Source organism: Ochlerotatus camptorhynchus, unplaced genomic scaffold, assembly GCF_037179485.1.
Source record: "Ochlerotatus camptorhynchus isolate MF236.1 unplaced genomic scaffold, CSIRO-AGI_Acam_v1.1 ptg000577l, whole genome shotgun sequence".
Taxonomy (NCBI): Eukaryota; Metazoa; Arthropoda; class Insecta; order Diptera; family Culicidae; genus Ochlerotatus; species Ochlerotatus camptorhynchus.
In genome coordinates, this window is record NW_027041058.1 from 3985778 (window position 1) to 4001604 (window position 15827).

At 37.9% G+C, this 15827-nt stretch overlaps 2 protein-coding genes across 2 annotated transcripts; both read right to left on the reverse strand.

Annotated features, from left to right (window-relative positions):
• Positions 1 to 43: 43 nt before the first annotated feature.
• LOC135713671 (ankyrin repeat domain-containing protein 54-like) lies at positions 44 to 1070 on the reverse strand. The gene has a single exon (XM_065236835.1). It carries the CDS (start codon positions 1027 to 1029, stop codon positions 124 to 126), a length of 906 nt encoding a protein of 301 aa, XP_065092907.1. The 5' UTR covers positions 1030 to 1070; the 3' UTR covers positions 44 to 123.
• A 7462-nt stretch (positions 1071 to 8532) lies between these two features.
• Positions 8533 to 9719, reverse strand: LOC135713772 (N-acetylneuraminate lyase B-like). Its single transcript, XM_065237006.1, has 4 exons — positions 9615 to 9719; positions 9161 to 9552; positions 8791 to 9099; positions 8533 to 8657 (listed from the first exon to the last, which is right to left on the reverse strand). The coding sequence occupies exons 1-4, from the start codon at positions 9674 to 9676 to the stop codon at positions 8569 to 8571; spliced, it is 852 nt and encodes a 283-aa protein (XP_065093078.1). The 5' UTR covers positions 9677 to 9719; the 3' UTR covers positions 8533 to 8568.
• Positions 9720 to 15827: the final 6108 nt, after the last annotated feature.

A 15827-nucleotide genomic window follows, 5' to 3' on the forward strand; every position in this document is an offset into this window, starting at 1 on the left:
AATTTGTCACTAAAATGTGTTTATTTGGACTAGCGCATCGCTTGCATCAAACGAATCCACTGAAAATTGCGTGCGCACTTTGGAATGTTGAAACCGATTAGCCTTCCACAAATTTTGACCTCTTCAAACCGCCAACTTTTGAAGCGTGGATAGTAGCGAATTGACATCGCTATCGATTTCGGTCCTAATATTCAAATTCTCCACCTGATCAACGATCGAATCGAAATCAATACTCCTTCCCTTGATTCGATTTAGCTGCTCCTCAAACTCCTCCAGCATTTCCTCCAGTCGGCGCTGGTGCATGTGGCCAGCTTGGCTCGGATCCAGATACAGCAAGCTTCCGCTTCTCACCTGTTGTTTAAAAACCTCAAAAATCATCTGACAAACCTTCACCACATTGTTCCTGTGTGTATGAATGTCACTCTTGGTCAGTCTCTGCATCTTCGATATGATCCTATCCGACAGCCGCAGCTTCCCGATGGCAATCTCCAGTGCAATCAGTCCATTCGAATCCTTCAACGTCACATTCGTCCCATACTTGAGCAGTAAGTCTATGATCGTAATATTCTCCGTACAGGAAGCCAAATGTAGTGGGGTATTCTCATTTAGATCTCTTATATTTGGATTAGCACCGTTCTCCAGCAACAGCCGAACCGTATCCGTAAATCCACGACTGCATGCAATGTGCAGAGCCGAGCGATTGAACGTCGGTTCCCTCGTATCCGGACTGAAACCCTTGTCGATCATGTTCTGCAGCACTTCCGAATTGTTAACCATGGCGGCGTTCAGGAACTGCGATACCAAGGCCGCTTTTGGACGGCTCGTACTGTACGGGCTGCTGCGGCTTGTTTTAGACCGCTCCAGTCTAAGTTTGAATCCGTGACGGCTTCGTTCCAAATTCTCAGCCACTCGGATCGCCTCTCGCCATTGTTCTTCCGAGGGACCTGGTGGCGAGGGAGTCGCCTCCCGGACGGTTTCCGCTTCATCCTGGGGGCTGGAATTTGGGGTGGCGGCTTCCGTTTCCTGCATTATGCAGGAAAACTAGCTGAAAATGGATTTCTATTATTCGAGAGTAATCGATTCTTCCAGCTGTTTGGAAAACAAAACAAACTTGAGTTGAGTTGAGACTGTCAAAGTATTTGGTTGCACCCACCACGGGTCGACCGGTGATTCCGTTATCACGAAAAGTATGGTGTGTACGAGACTGAACCAACACTGATGTGTATTCTCTCGCACAATTTTTCAAATAGACTATAGACACTGATAAATTGAACTATATTCCCATTTTGCTTGAAATTTAATCATTAAACTCAGTTTAATCATATCGAATGATTAAGAATTAATCCTCTCGTTCTAAAAAATAAGGATCTGGTATTAATCCCAGTTTAATCATGGTTGATTAGACTGTAGGTTATCTTTTTTTGAATAAATTTTAATCATTTTTGATTCTATTTTAAAAAATTTTGATTGAATTTAAATTTTTTTTTATTATATATCAGTATTGAAAAAGAATAAAATTTAAGACTGGAAAGATTATTTCGATTTTAATCATGCATGACTACTGCCGAAGTAATCATGGCTCGGACTCAATAAGGTGAAGCGGGAAACTGCATACTTTTTAAGCTTTTTTGATTTAATTTATCTTCGAGTGTACAGAGATTCGCGGAAATCAAGCTGAACATTGCATTAGGTCCTTAGTAACATTGATAGCACTAACGAAGTGACAGACGGAGCGACTCGAAAACTTTGGTGACTAACCTGCTATTGCAATTTTTCAGTGTACCACATGGCAACACCACTATAGTATAGTATACTACTGGATTGTACTACATGGCAACACTACTACTGGATTGAACTAGCATTTTCACCAAATGTACTAGAAAGTTTTGGTTCTATCTCTTTCACTCTACTCAAAACTGAAATGCATAAAAAATGACAAAATGATACACTCTTTGCACACTGTCAAAGAATCATTGTACCACAAAATCAACTTTGAGCAAAACCAAAACAAAAATACTACACACTTAAATTTTTTCGCCGAGATTCCAACAGCCGAGTAGTTCTGCAATTTATTTTGCTGAGATTCAGCAAAACAATTGCCGAGACTCAGCTAACAAATAACATTTTGCTGAGATATCAGCTAACAAACAGATATTTTGCAGAGATATCAGCAAAAGTAAATGCCGAGGTAATCGGCTGTTGGAGATTTTACCGAGCTAGATTAAGTGTGTATCCCATTTGGTGGCTGATGGCACAAGCTTCTAAGAAAATTCTATTACAGCGAACCACATTATTTTAATTGATTTCTTCGCCAGTTAGTCGTCTGTCACTTCGTTTGTGATTGATAGATTCTCTTTGTCGACTTTCTCTTTGGATCCCCACGGTCATATGAAGTATGAAGTATCTTTTATCTAGCATCTAATACACGAAACGAAAATTAATTATTTTATTCATGTGTTTCACTTATACATTTTTGCCAAAACATCAGCCTTATACATTCCATAAGACATACCACATACGTCCTATAAGAACGCATAAAAGGTATGTCTGACCATTTATACATTTCATTTGACACATGATCTTCATTAACATTTTGCAAGGCGTCTGCTTATTAGTTGACTTATACATTTTATGAATAATCAGCAATGGAAATTTGCCAAAAGGTATAGGGGATTTCTATCCGTGTACGACAAACACATCAAGAAACGGTTCTGTGCTCAAGTTATTGACAAAAGAGAAAGTCGGCGAAGAGAATCGATCAATGCTACTTAGGGTCCATGCATTAATTATGTCACACTAAATCGAGGAGAAATTTACTCTTATCGTTTTTCCTATACCTAATGCATTGTTTGTCACAAAATCTTAGCGTGACATAATATATGCATCAACCCTTAGGGCCTTATGCAATGTTCAGCTTGTCAGCTTATCAGACGATTTGGCAACGTGATTTGTTTTGTTTACAAAAGCTACCAACACTTGCCAGGGATCAAAATGCCCCAGCTTTGTGCGTGACTTTATCGTTGTCTACGCTACGATTTCTCCGCTTCGCGCTCCGTAATCTCAATGAGCTGGATTACCGAGGTGAAGCAATCGGTTAAGTTGTGTGAGTGAAACCCTTGTACGATACAACCAATTAGTGACGTCACTAATTGACCACTTTGTCAAGCAGTTTTGGCGTGAGTTTCTACCAGCGATTTCACAAAACTGGACAAACTAATTTCTATTTTTGTATGAAACGCACAAATGTTGGCTACTTTTCTCGAGGTTCTAGAAGAAAAAATCTCAAAATAATGTTTTATTTCAAAGTTCGAGTGGTAGTAAACGTCATTTTAACTACTCGAATGGAGTGATTAATTGGAGATACGCACTTCGTCTTCCAAGCTACGAGAATCGCTACCAATTGATCAATGTCGAGCCCTTACATATTCAAAGAGATGTTTTCAGAGCCTTAACTGTCGCCGATACTCTGCAACAAGTGAACATTAATGTTCAACCTCGATCACTACGCAACAGTCTTATGCTAAAGGGTCACCCACATTAGATCCGTTTGCGTTGCGTTGACGTAAATTTGACAGTTAGACAATAGATTTAGCTGTCACTTTGCCGCAACGCGTCCAACCTGAATCTAATGTGCGTGGGCCTTAAGACTTAAACTTCTTCGAACTAATTATAGCTTAAGGAGCGCTATTTACGGTTTGCAGCGAGTGTTCAACCGAGTAGCGTCGATGTTCGATTTCCACTTGACACGGAATATGCTTCGCCGAAGATTTTCTGCCTTTTTTGCTGATCGAAGGCGCATGACACACAACAGCTAAGTGTAAAATTTTAGACTTATACATTTTTAGTAACTCGACTGTGCTTTCCTTGTTATTTTCGTTTGTAACTGTAGTATATGTAGCCTGTATAATCTGTACTTTTTTTTTTACAATACATCATTGGGACTATTTCTAGTCGGTTGATGCAAACATAAAAATAAATAAATAAACATTTTGTTAAATAAACGTTGTTTGAATTCTCAGTGAACTGGTGAACTATTTTTGCCTAACCGCTGCTAGAATTTTGCAGACTACCGTCGATTTTTTCCTAGTGAATTCTATTCGTTTGAGCAGTGTATGTTACAATGATAATTATTAAATGGGGCTTCGAGCGAGGCGCACGCAATACAAAGAACCGGTGCGTTGCAATCAAAACTACTTAAAGTAATTAATACGTTTTGAAGTAGTACTGACGGTAATTAAAATTAAGAGATGTACTAGTCTATGGCTAAAAATCTCACAAATAAAGAATTAAAAAAAGGTAATTAAAATTGTCTATTCGTAATTAATGTAATTAAAAGTATTGAAAATGTAATTACAGTATGCAAAAAAAGTTTATCCACCCCCCTACCAATTAACATTTCTTTTTGTTTTTCTGGTGAAAATCAGTTTAATTTTATGAGTGTTCCTCCATGATTTATCAATTTATGTTTATTTATCACATTGCCGTTGAAAATACGGCGTTTATATCTTTTCTTATATCTTTCGGCGTTTAGAGGTTACTCTAAGACCAGAAGGTCCCGAAGAAACGTGCTCAACTTTTTGGCTCAGCTCTGGTACTATCTTCGGTCCCAAGCTAATCGATTCACCCCTCGAAACCTAGGAAAATCCACTAACCCCTCATTTTATCTGTCAAACTTTCATAGCCAAACAAAACAAACATTGTGTAGTACAAGAATTCCGACTAGAATGGGATACGTTAATCGTTTGCTTGGGACCAATAGGCTAGTCAAGTAGTGAGCCAATTTCAAATCGATAGTTTCGTATTGATTGTTGGTTTTAGCAACAATCAATACGAAACTAACGATTCAAAATTGGCTCACTACTTGACTAGCCAATTGGTCCCAAGCAAACGATTGACGTACCCCATTCTAGTCGAAATTCTAGTACTATGCAATGTTTGTTTTGATTCGCTATGAAAGTTTGACAGATAAAATGAGGGGTTTTTCCTACACGGAAAAACGAGTTTATGCATTGATGACTATTTTTTTAACCACTTTTGAGAGCTTGTTCGAGCTGTCATAGAGTGGTTGAAATTTATAGCAAAAAAGTGTATAGAATTTAGACATTTCCAGAGAAAACCATTTTTCAACAAAAGTGTTTAAATTTTATTCACTGGTGGCTGAAAAAAAACTTGGGAACAATTATTTTCCGAAAAGCAGCGGCCATCATTGGTCAACTTTTTGCAGGTAGATAGATTGTTTATAGTATTATTTATAATCTAGATACAATTTAATAGTAATTTATAATTTTCTTATTATTTCAAGAGAGCGGTGCGAACTTTATCTTTAAAAGTTTTTCCAGAGGATCTAGTGAGCTGCAGATTCAGCTGCTACAAGCGTTGTCCGGTACGGTTGGACATGCCAACTGGAATATCCTGTCGCCGTGTGAGATCAGGCCAAAGACATGGCCGATGCTAATAGTAAGTATATCTATACAGCAAAAAAAAATTACTATCGATCAACGTAATTCAAGCTGATGTATGAAATAATGATGTAATAGCAAAAATCAGATACATCAATGGATGTAATTTTGTTCGCAAAATCGGTATACATTGTACAACGTCATATTACACAACCAGCGGAATTACCTCTGTGCAGCTGTTTGGATGTAATATTCAACAACTTTTTTTCTGTGTAGCAAGGTACATTATTTTGTAACTTTTGATCCCCATTACAGAGGGCTTCAATCGGCAGCACGACGATCCGAATCTACTCTCATTATTTTGTAACTTTTGATCTCCATTACAGGGCTGCCAGCGGCACCACGACGATTCGGATCGAGTTCGTCGGGCAACGCAACGGAATGGTTGCCGAGCACGACACGGGAAGGTCGACGAAGGGATCGTGAAAAGAAACATCCGAGTTCCACCTGGACGGGATGTCGAGCGATGACAAAATGGCCGACATTGTAGTGTCTTGAAAACTTGAGTTAAATGGTGTGATCTTGCTCTGCCCAGATGTACCTTCTTATTGTTTTTATTGTACAAGAAATAAATATTACTTTTTGTTGATTTTTATTTGAATGTAATTGTTTGTATGATATGTTGAAAATACACGAAACCAACCATTTAAAATCGTTCCGGTGTATAAAATTTAACCACTTTTGAGAAAAACGTCTTTACTCATTAATGATTAAAATTTAATCACTTTCGAGAAAAACGCGTTTATTCATCCGATGAGTAAACAGCGTTTATTCATTTTATGAATATGTGCGGGTTTTCTCGAAACTGTTAAAAATTTAAACATTAATGCATACTTTTTTCTTAGCGTGCATGTTTCGAGGGGTGAATCGATTAGCTTGGGACCGAAGAGAGTACCAGAGCTGTGCCAAAAAGTTGAGCACGTTATTTCTGGACCTTCTAGTCTTAGAGTTACCTCTATGGTTTAAGTGTGTATTCTGCAACTTTATCGAATGTTAACATTGTGTCTATCTGTCATTTAGTGCTCTTGAAGTTTTCGTGCTCAAAATTTCAGTTTTGTGTTCACAATTGGAAGTTATTTGTTTCAAAATGCCTAAAAAAGATCGAATTTCGATCAGAAGCTGAAATTTGATTATTGAACATCACAAAACTCGCAAAAGCTACCGTGATATTGCCGATATTGTCCAGCTTCACAAAGATACGGTCGCTAGAATTGTGCAGATGTACAAAAAGCGTGGTTCTATCTCACCAGCTAAGCGATCGGGGCGTCCTTCAAAAACAACTGGCCGAATTGACAGAGCTATCGTGAAGAAGGCGGAGCTGGACCGGGGACTATGAGCTCTAAAAATTGCGAAACAGATTGAAAGCGAGTTTTCCATTCAACTGACATCACAATGCGTACGAAATCGTCTTCATAAGAAAAGTCTTAAGGGCAGAGTAGCTCCGCCTTCTTCACGATAGCTCGGTCAATTCGGCCAGTTGTCTTTGAAGGACGCCCCGATCGCTTAGCTGGTGAGATAGAACCATATTAGACAAGCGAGCTAGGACAACTTTAAGGAAGGTACAAATCGGTTTTTTCATCTCTTTACCAAACTCCCCCTTTGGAGAGGGATGGTGAGGGGTGTCCCCCCCTTCCTTCAAATAACAACTGAAGTGCGGTAAAAAATCGGTAGAACTGTTTCAAACACACAGTTGGTACATGAGCGGGTCGGTTTTCATCTCTTTTTGCCAGTGGTGGCGGGGGGGACACCCCTCACCATCCCTCTCCAAAGGGGGAGTTTGGTAAAGAGAGATGAAAAAACCGATTTGTACCTTCCTTAAAGTTGTCCTAGCTCGCTTGTCTAATATCTATATACAATCTTCACACTGCCGTACTCTAACGGAACTATCAACTCTATGCTTTCATCTACTCCATCTATCGTATAAAAATTACCACTACAGTCTGTTATTTGAAATTAGCATCTTCAACTACATTTTTCATAGTTTATCACATGGAATCTCAAGAAAAGATATAAACGCCGTATTTTCAATGGCAATGTGATAAATAAACATATATTGATAAATCATGGAAGAACACTCATAAAATTAAACTGATTTTCACCAGAAAAACAAAAAAAAAACGTTAATTGGTAGGGAGGTGGATAAACTGTTTTTGCATACTGTGATGTATTTTAATACGAAATTTCAACTCTAATTAATGGAGTTAAAAAGTAGTTAATGTTCTACATTGTGTAATTAATATAATTAAAGCAGTAGTTAATGGAATTCATTTAATTACAGCCGTTGCCTGCGTTGGAGTTAAAGGTTATTGCGTGCCCCTAGGATACACTTCTTGTAGCAACCGAAAGGTGATGTTTCAATGCACATTTTGAAAGTGCAAAGAAAGCGTAATCGTGTGAAATACATAAATTTATACAGAAAGAGAGGAGGATTAGTCAGTTCCATTTAATTCCACTACATTAATTGCTTATCCTTGATAGATATGCGTATTTCGTCTACAATGTGCGGACTTCTTCACTTCAGTCTAAAAATCTCTTGAATAAAGAAAAAAAAAATCTTCACTTCAGACACTGAAGAATTAATTAATTAATTAATTCAGACACTGAAGAAGTCTGTACATTGTAGACGAAATACGCGTATCTGCCAAGCATAAGCAATTATGGTAGCGGAATTAAATTGAAATTTATAATCCTTCTCTCTTTATTTATACAGGAATTCCACTATAGACGTCCACCAGGATACATATTTTAATATTTATGTCACTAAAAATGCAAGTAAAAAGAGACTGCAAGTTGGTTACTTCAGCAAAAACATGCGTAATGTAAAGTTCTGAAAGAGTTTTGAACACATTATTTACCAGAAATCAATGCAGGAAAATTTAACTTAATAAAACCTATTTTTAAGGATCACCCTAAGTTACCTATTAAAACTTTATATAATGAACCATTAGAGACAGACAACTGATTTCTTGAGCAAAGTTATGACTATCACTTATCGAGTCAACAAAATAATCCAGCACGTAATATAATCATGATATGTCCTTGTGATTTTTAATGATAAATAAGAAAAATCCTAGGATCGTCCTTCGGGGTTTATTGTGTATAATCATAGTTATTCAAAAGCCAACGGAGCTCGAGTGTTTCCCAAATTCAGATTACAACTTTCATTAAAAGCTTTCTTCATTGCTGTTACCCAGTCACCTAAAAATAAAAGTAAAAAGATTTGTAATAAATTCAAAATTGTTCCAAGAGCTAAATCAAATTTTTTATAAACTCCTTATATTTTTAAAAGTTTTAAATAAAACAGTTAACATTACTGCTTTAACATTCTTACCATGTTTCAAAATATCCGAAATTCTAAAATTCAGCTGTTTCTGCTTGTCCCGTGCGGTATCCAGCTGCCCACTATTGACGCAGTCGATTATTTCGTTGGAAATTTCTGGACAAATGTTTAAAGTGGTCATAATGAAGGAATCGAATCCAGCGGCCACCGCACCGCAAAGTATGGTATCCGCACCTAAGAAAATCGTTCTTCCTGGTTTCAGGCAACCAGATCCCTGATCTAAATCACCGCTGGTGTACTTGATGCCGCAAAAATTTGGAATCGCTAATTCGGCCATATCCAAGAACGTTGGCATGTGTACTGAAAAATTGTGTTATTAAGAATTTAGTTTAATTTATATCTAGTCCTGAATGAAGTATACCATTAACGTCTGTAAACATCGGTATGTGGTAATAGAAAAATGGAATGTTTGGACAATAAACGGCAACGTTTTTCAAATAATCTGTCAGTTTTTCGGGTGTTTTCGGTTTGAAGTACAGCTCTGGCAAACAAAGCACTCCATCTACTTGGAGTTTCTCGGCATGCTTTGCCAACTCAACCACATCAGGATAGGGTGCACCTCCTATCTGCACCATCAGCACAATTCCGTTCAAATCACAAGCTTTCTTCCAAGCCTCGGTCACTTGTTTTCTTTCCAGGACAGTCATCAACATTCCTTCCCCCGAGGTGCCATTGACAAGAACTGCGTTGACGCCCTTCTGCTTCATATACTTTGCGTAGGGTTCAATAATTTCATAATTGACGGTTTTGTCTCTGAAAGATAAGTTTTTAGGTAAACATTTTGAATGGATAATACTTGATTATTGCAATCATACTTATCATCGTGATATGCTGTAAATACTGGGGCCATCAAGCCCTTGTAGGCGAAATTCTTCATCGCGAGCCAGAAGATGAATGCTACTTACGATGATGTGTTAATTAGAATGAAAGACTTACAATAGTAGACAATGTTATCACGTCTTATCGCACAAAATGCAAGCTTGTAAATAACAAGGCGTTAACAAAACAACGGTTATGGTTATTCGAGATTCATAGCATCCGTTACCTGTCTGATAAGATTGTTTATATTCAAAGTGTTTTTTATGTTACTTCATACGCGAAGTTAACGATTTTCAGAGTTGGTTGGAAATGCTAACATGAAGCTTTAGTGTGATGATTTATTAGCTAGAGAATGATCTTTAGAAGAGGGTAGGTGGATAGTTCCGTTAGAGTACGGCAGTATGAAAATTGAATAGAAGTTGAAAATGAGCGAAGGGCCATTAAAGCGACAGCTTACAAGATAGACGCACATTTTTGCCTAGCCCGTACGATGTACGCGGGGACTTGAAGTATGTCTCCAAGTCCACAGGCAAAAATGTGCGTCCCTCTTGTTGCTCATAAACTGACGGCTACTCCCGCCTTGAGTTGTTACATTCATTATAACACACCATCGACTGGAAATGCTCTCGCGACGTGGGGCTTTAGGTAGTGATGAAAACGTCGCTAGAACTATTCCACAGCCGCAGTCAGTTTATGAGCAACAAGAGGGACGCACATTTTTGCCTGTGGACTTGGAGACATACTTCAAGTCCCCGCGTACATCGTACGGGCTAGGCAAAAATGTGCGTCTATCTTGTAAGCTGTCGCTTTAATGGCCCTTCGCTCATTTTCAACTTCTATTCAATTTTCATACTGCCGTACTCTAACGGAACTATCCACCTACCCTCTTCTAAAGATCATTCTCTAGCTAATAAATCATCACACTAAAGCTTCATGTTAGCATTTCCAACCAACTCTGAAAATCGTTAACTTCGCGTATGAAGTAACATAAAAAACACTTTGAATGTAACAACTCAAGGCGGGAGTAGCCGTCAACAATGCTGATGATGGTACAGCACGCAACAACCACCCTACTGCTTTCTCTCTGAGATGATCACGTTGGTCATGACGAGAGGAGCAACACAATAGTTGGGTAAAGAAGAACTGCATTATAACACACCATCGACTGGAAATGCTCTCGCAAACGTGGGGCTTTAGGTAGTGATGAAAACGTCGCTAGAACTATTCCACAGCCGCAGTCAGTTTATGAGCAACAAGAGGGACGCACATTTTTGCCTGTGGACTTGGAGACATACTTCAAGTCCCCGCGTACATCGTACGGGCTAGGCAAAAATGTGCGTCTATCTTGTAAGCTGTCGCTTTAATGGCCCTTCGCTCATTTTCAACTTCTATTCAATTTTCATACTGCCGTACTCTAACGGAACTATCCACCTACCCTCTTCTAAAGATCATTCTCTAGCTAATAAATCATCACACTAAAGCTTCATGTTAGCATTTCCAACCAACTCTGAAGATTGTTTATATTTCTAGACTAACATTTGAAAGGGGCGGAAGAGCCAAAATGTAAATAAACCATATTTTGCCACATATAGAGAGAATAGTTCAAAAACTACTCGATAAACACGAAAAAGTAGAAGAAAATATCACTTCAAATCAAGACCAACAATTGAAATGGCCTTAACTCCATTTGGTAAACAAACCTTGTAAGGCCATTTTCTCGCGAACCTAAACCACAATCGGGTAGAGGAGAATTTCCCCTACTTGTTCATTATGTTGGTTTGCCTTTGCGGACTTCGGTTCGCGAGAAAATGGCCTTACAAGGTTTGTTTACAAAATGGAGTTAAGGCCATTTCAATTGTTGGTCTTGAAATCATCAAAAACGTTTCTTCTTACATGGCGTATTTCCAACTTTCAACTCTATGATGCATCTGGTTGTTACACCTTGCACCAAAACTACGAATTATATCGTTTTAATATGCCAAACGTATTGAGTCTGTAGTATCTAGTCACGCCCGATTCATTTGAAATGCATCCGATTAATAGTTCACGTGTAAACAACGAACAAAAAGAAGACCAAAAAATCTCCGGGCGTTATTCCACTCTCACAAAATTTGCGAACGAAGAACCAAGGCGGAACAACAAACAAAAAATCTCGAGGGTGTACTTCCACGGCGTATCACCAGTGTTGGCAGTTCAAAGGGTGGAAGATCCGGGGGGTAACAACATGTATGAAATTATCAGGACGTATGATGTTTTCTTCTCGATTTAACGACAAAGAAAACTTTTTTGAGTTTTTAGTGATGCATGATGATAGATTACACTATTAACTATATGTCAAGCTTATAAAATCATCCAGAAAATGGAAAGTTGTGAAATAGGATTAATTTTTAGGTCATCAAAATTCAGAAGCGATTTTCTCGATATGGTCATTTTGGAATTACGCTCTTTTCAAATCAGTGCCAACATTTCAAAGGTGCGTAATTGCTTTTGTAAACAATGACTTTAGCCGTCAATTTCTCGCGAATGAAATCTTACCTCTCCAAAATTACAATGCTAGCTGGTAGAGGAAACATTCCTCTACCTGCTGGTGTCATTATTTTTCATGAGTGAGCTTTTATTCGCGAGAAATCGACGGCTAAAGCCATTGTTTACAAATGCAATTACGCCCCTTTGAAATGTTGGCACTGAAATGTTAGTCTTGATTTGTCACTGGATTCAACCGATGTGCAAGAAAAGCTGATATGTTAATCGAGGGAGCAGACAGTGCTGATCATGCTGAGTAGAAATACTCAGAGGGAGAGATAGGCGGAGAAAACAAAATACAATTCGGCAGCAGGGATTTGTACCTAAATTATCTTGCAACCCTTGCTAGGAGAAAGCATTTCACACGAGATTTCACATAACTTTTATTTTAGATTGGATTTACGTGCAAAATAATAATTATGGAACAACAATAGAAAAAGGCCCATCAGCATTTGTAAACAAACCGTTCCAAAGCCCTTTACTCACAAAGCGAAGGCTGACCACGCAAACCAACACCATCATCGGATAGGGGAAACTTCTACCTACACGATGATGGTGTTGGTTTGTGTGGGCGGCCTTCGTCTTCGATTTGTGAGGAACGGTTTGTTTACAAATGCTGATGGGCCCTTTTCTATTGTTGATCCAGAATTGAATGCATCAAAATATTTTGCACATTTCTTGGTGCCATTAATAAACCCGAGAATAAACCAACTAAGATCAATTAATCAATAAAGTTAGAATATTGTTTTTGATTTCAAAAACTAGTTGAATTTGAGAAGCACACCTCGAAGCACACAGAAAATAGAGGTGGTTGAATTTCTGTTCGATTGCCATACTCTTAAGTTTAATCTAATAAAAATAAGAAATTCTCGGACAAAATCAAATAGACTTTTCTGACGTTTGTGAAAGGCGCAAGTTTAGTGCAGAACTTGGAGTAAATTATAAGTATTTGTGCAAGAAAACCTTAGAATTCACCCAAAGCTCTGCGTACTTGTGCAATTCATAAACGTCAGAGAAGTCTATGGGAATGTTCGATTGGCTCAGATTTCGGCAGTTCATTCGGCTTAAAACATTCTCTCCGCCCATCTCTCCCTCTGAGTATTTCTAGTTGCCAGAAAACATTGAATGTTGCCGCTTGACGTTTTGACAGCTCGTTCGACACAGAAACACCATGAAACATTCAAAACTAGAAATACTCAGAGGGAGAGATGGGCGGAGATAATGTTTTGAGCGAGGGGGGTGACTCTATCGACGATGCAGGAAAAATTGTGTTTTGCTGTGGTAAGCTGCGCGGACGCTGAGTAGATAGAAAGAAGATTGATAACGATTCTGAAGATTTCCTGCAAAAAGATGATGTGCAATGAAAGTAGATGCGAGAAATGGAAGAAGATTTTTCGAAGATTGTTTCGCTAGTATGAGATTTGTTGAGAATCTAGAATTCCGATTTAGATGTGTAGCCTCCCTCGGTTTTGAGCCAAATGAACTGCCAACCCGCATAAACGCGAACCATAAATTGACCTTACGTAAAATGGTTAAAAATTGTTTATAATCCCTGCTAAACTTTAACTGAAATGGTTATGGAACTTTACATGAACGTTTAATGATAATGTTTCAACCTTATGTATTATGGTTTTTTGGAACTGGACCTTACAAATAATGGGTTGTTAAGAACCATTACCGTTCCAAATTCTTGTTTTCTCCATACATTTTCGGAAAGAAAACTATATTATACTGAAATCATATAATTAATTGAGGATTGCAACGATTTTTGCCGGAAATTATTAATTATTTTGTTGGACATTTGTGCTCAAGTCTCAACATTCGAAATTCTATGTACTTCGGTAGTACTGTACCAGGGAGGCAACTTCAAAATCATTTTCAGAACTTTGTTCTGAATCCTTTGAAGTGCTTTTTTCCTGGTAGTGCAACAACAAGACCATATTGGCACAGCGTAAAGCATGGCCGGTCTAAAAACTTGTTTAAATATTAGAAGTTTATTCGTTAGGCAAAGTTTGGATTTCCTGTTTATAAGAGGATATAAACATTTTATATATTTGTTACATTTGGCTTGAATGCCCTCAATGTGATCTTTAAAAGTTAATTTTTGGTCAACAACTAATCCAAGATATTTCACTTGGTTTGACCAGGAAATTGGAACTCCGTTCATAGTGACTATGTGACTACTACTAGGTTTTAAAAAGGAAGCTCTGGGCTTATGTGGAAATATTATAAGTTGAGTTTTGGAAGCGTTGGGAGAAATCTTCCATTTTTGTAAATAAGAAGAGAAAATATCAAAACTTTTCTGAAGTCTGCTGCAAATAACACGAAGACTTCTTCCTTTAGCGGAAATGCCTGTGTCATCAGCGAACAAAGATTTGTGGCAACCCTGAGGCAAATCAGGGAGGTCCGAAGTGAAAATGTTATACAATATAGGCCCAAGAATGCTACCCTGAGGAACTCCTGCTCTAACAGGTAATCTATTAGATTTGGAATTTTGATAATTTACCTGCAGAGTTCTGTCAGTTAAATAATTTTGAACTAATTTCATAATGTAAAGTGGAAAATTAAACTTTTTCAATTTAGCAATCAAACCTTCATGCCAAACACTGTCGAATGCTTTTTCTATGTCTAGAAGAGCAACTCCAGTTGAGTGGCCTTCAGATTTGTTTGAACGAATTAAATTGGTAACTCTTAAGAGTTGATGAGTAGTTGAATGCCCATGGCGAAATCCAAATTGCTCATCTGCAAAAATTGAGTTCGTATTGATGTGAAGCATTATTCTATTCAAAATTATCTTTTCAAAAAGTTTACTTATTGAAGAAAGCAAACTTATTGGGCGGTAGCTAGAAGCTTCAGCTGGATTTTTATACGGCTTCAAAATTGGAACAACTTTTGCATTTTTCCATTTATCAGGAAAGTATGCCAAATGGAAACATCTGTTAAATAATTTTACCAAGAAAGACAAGGTACTCTCTGGGAGTTTTTTGATGAGGATATAGAAAATTCCATCATCACCTGGAGCTTTCATATTTTGAAATTTTTTAGTAATAGACCTTACTTCGTCCAAATCAGTCCCCCAGGAATCATCAAAAATATTTTCCCGAGAGAAAATATTCCGAAAATCCCGAGCAACCTGATTCTCAATAGGAACGCACCGGAACTTGATTTACTCAACACGCACCATGCTATAAAATGGTGCTAGATGGTCTTCAAAGTGATAACAAGATGACAAATCAGTGCCAACATTTCAAAGGGGTGTAATTGCTTTTGTAAACAATGGCTTTAGACGTCGATTTATCGCAAATGAAAACCCACACCTCCAAATTACAAATGCTAGCTGATACAGGACACATTCCTCTGCGTGCTGGTGTCGTTCATTTTCATGAGTGAGCTTTCATTCGCGAGAAATCGACGACTAAAGCCATTGTTTACAAATGCAATTACGCCCCTTTGAAATGTTGGCACTGAAATCATCTTTATTTTGAGTAATTGAGCAATTTACTTCTGTTTACCATCATATTTACGACGCAGCATTGATAGAGCCGTGAAATGAAATGAATATATCTTATGAAAGTTCACCTGAAAAAAATCAAAGATGCACATCATTCTGATCGTAAAAACGTTTTCTTCTTCAATTCGAATGTTATATTGGAAGGATTTCACACAGGCTTGATGAAAATTATGAT

Bases quoted from the DNA above. Each gene is read 5' to 3' on its own strand.
- LOC135713671 (XM_065236835.1), bottom strand. From the start codon at position 1,029: ATGCAGGAAACGGAAGCCGCCACCCCAAATTCCAGCCCCCAGGATGAA.
- LOC135713772 (XM_065237006.1), bottom strand. From the start codon at position 9,676: ATGAAGAATTTCGCCTACAAGGGCTTGATGGCCCCAGTATTTACAGCA. The intron at 9,553-9,614 runs GTATGATTGCAA...CTTATCTTTCAG, and splicing joins ACAGCATATCACGATGATAA to AGACAAAACCGTCAATTATG. The intron at 8,658-8,790 runs GTAAGAATGTTA...TTTTATTTTTAG, and splicing joins TTCGGATATTTTGAAACATG to GTGACTGGGTAACAGCAATG.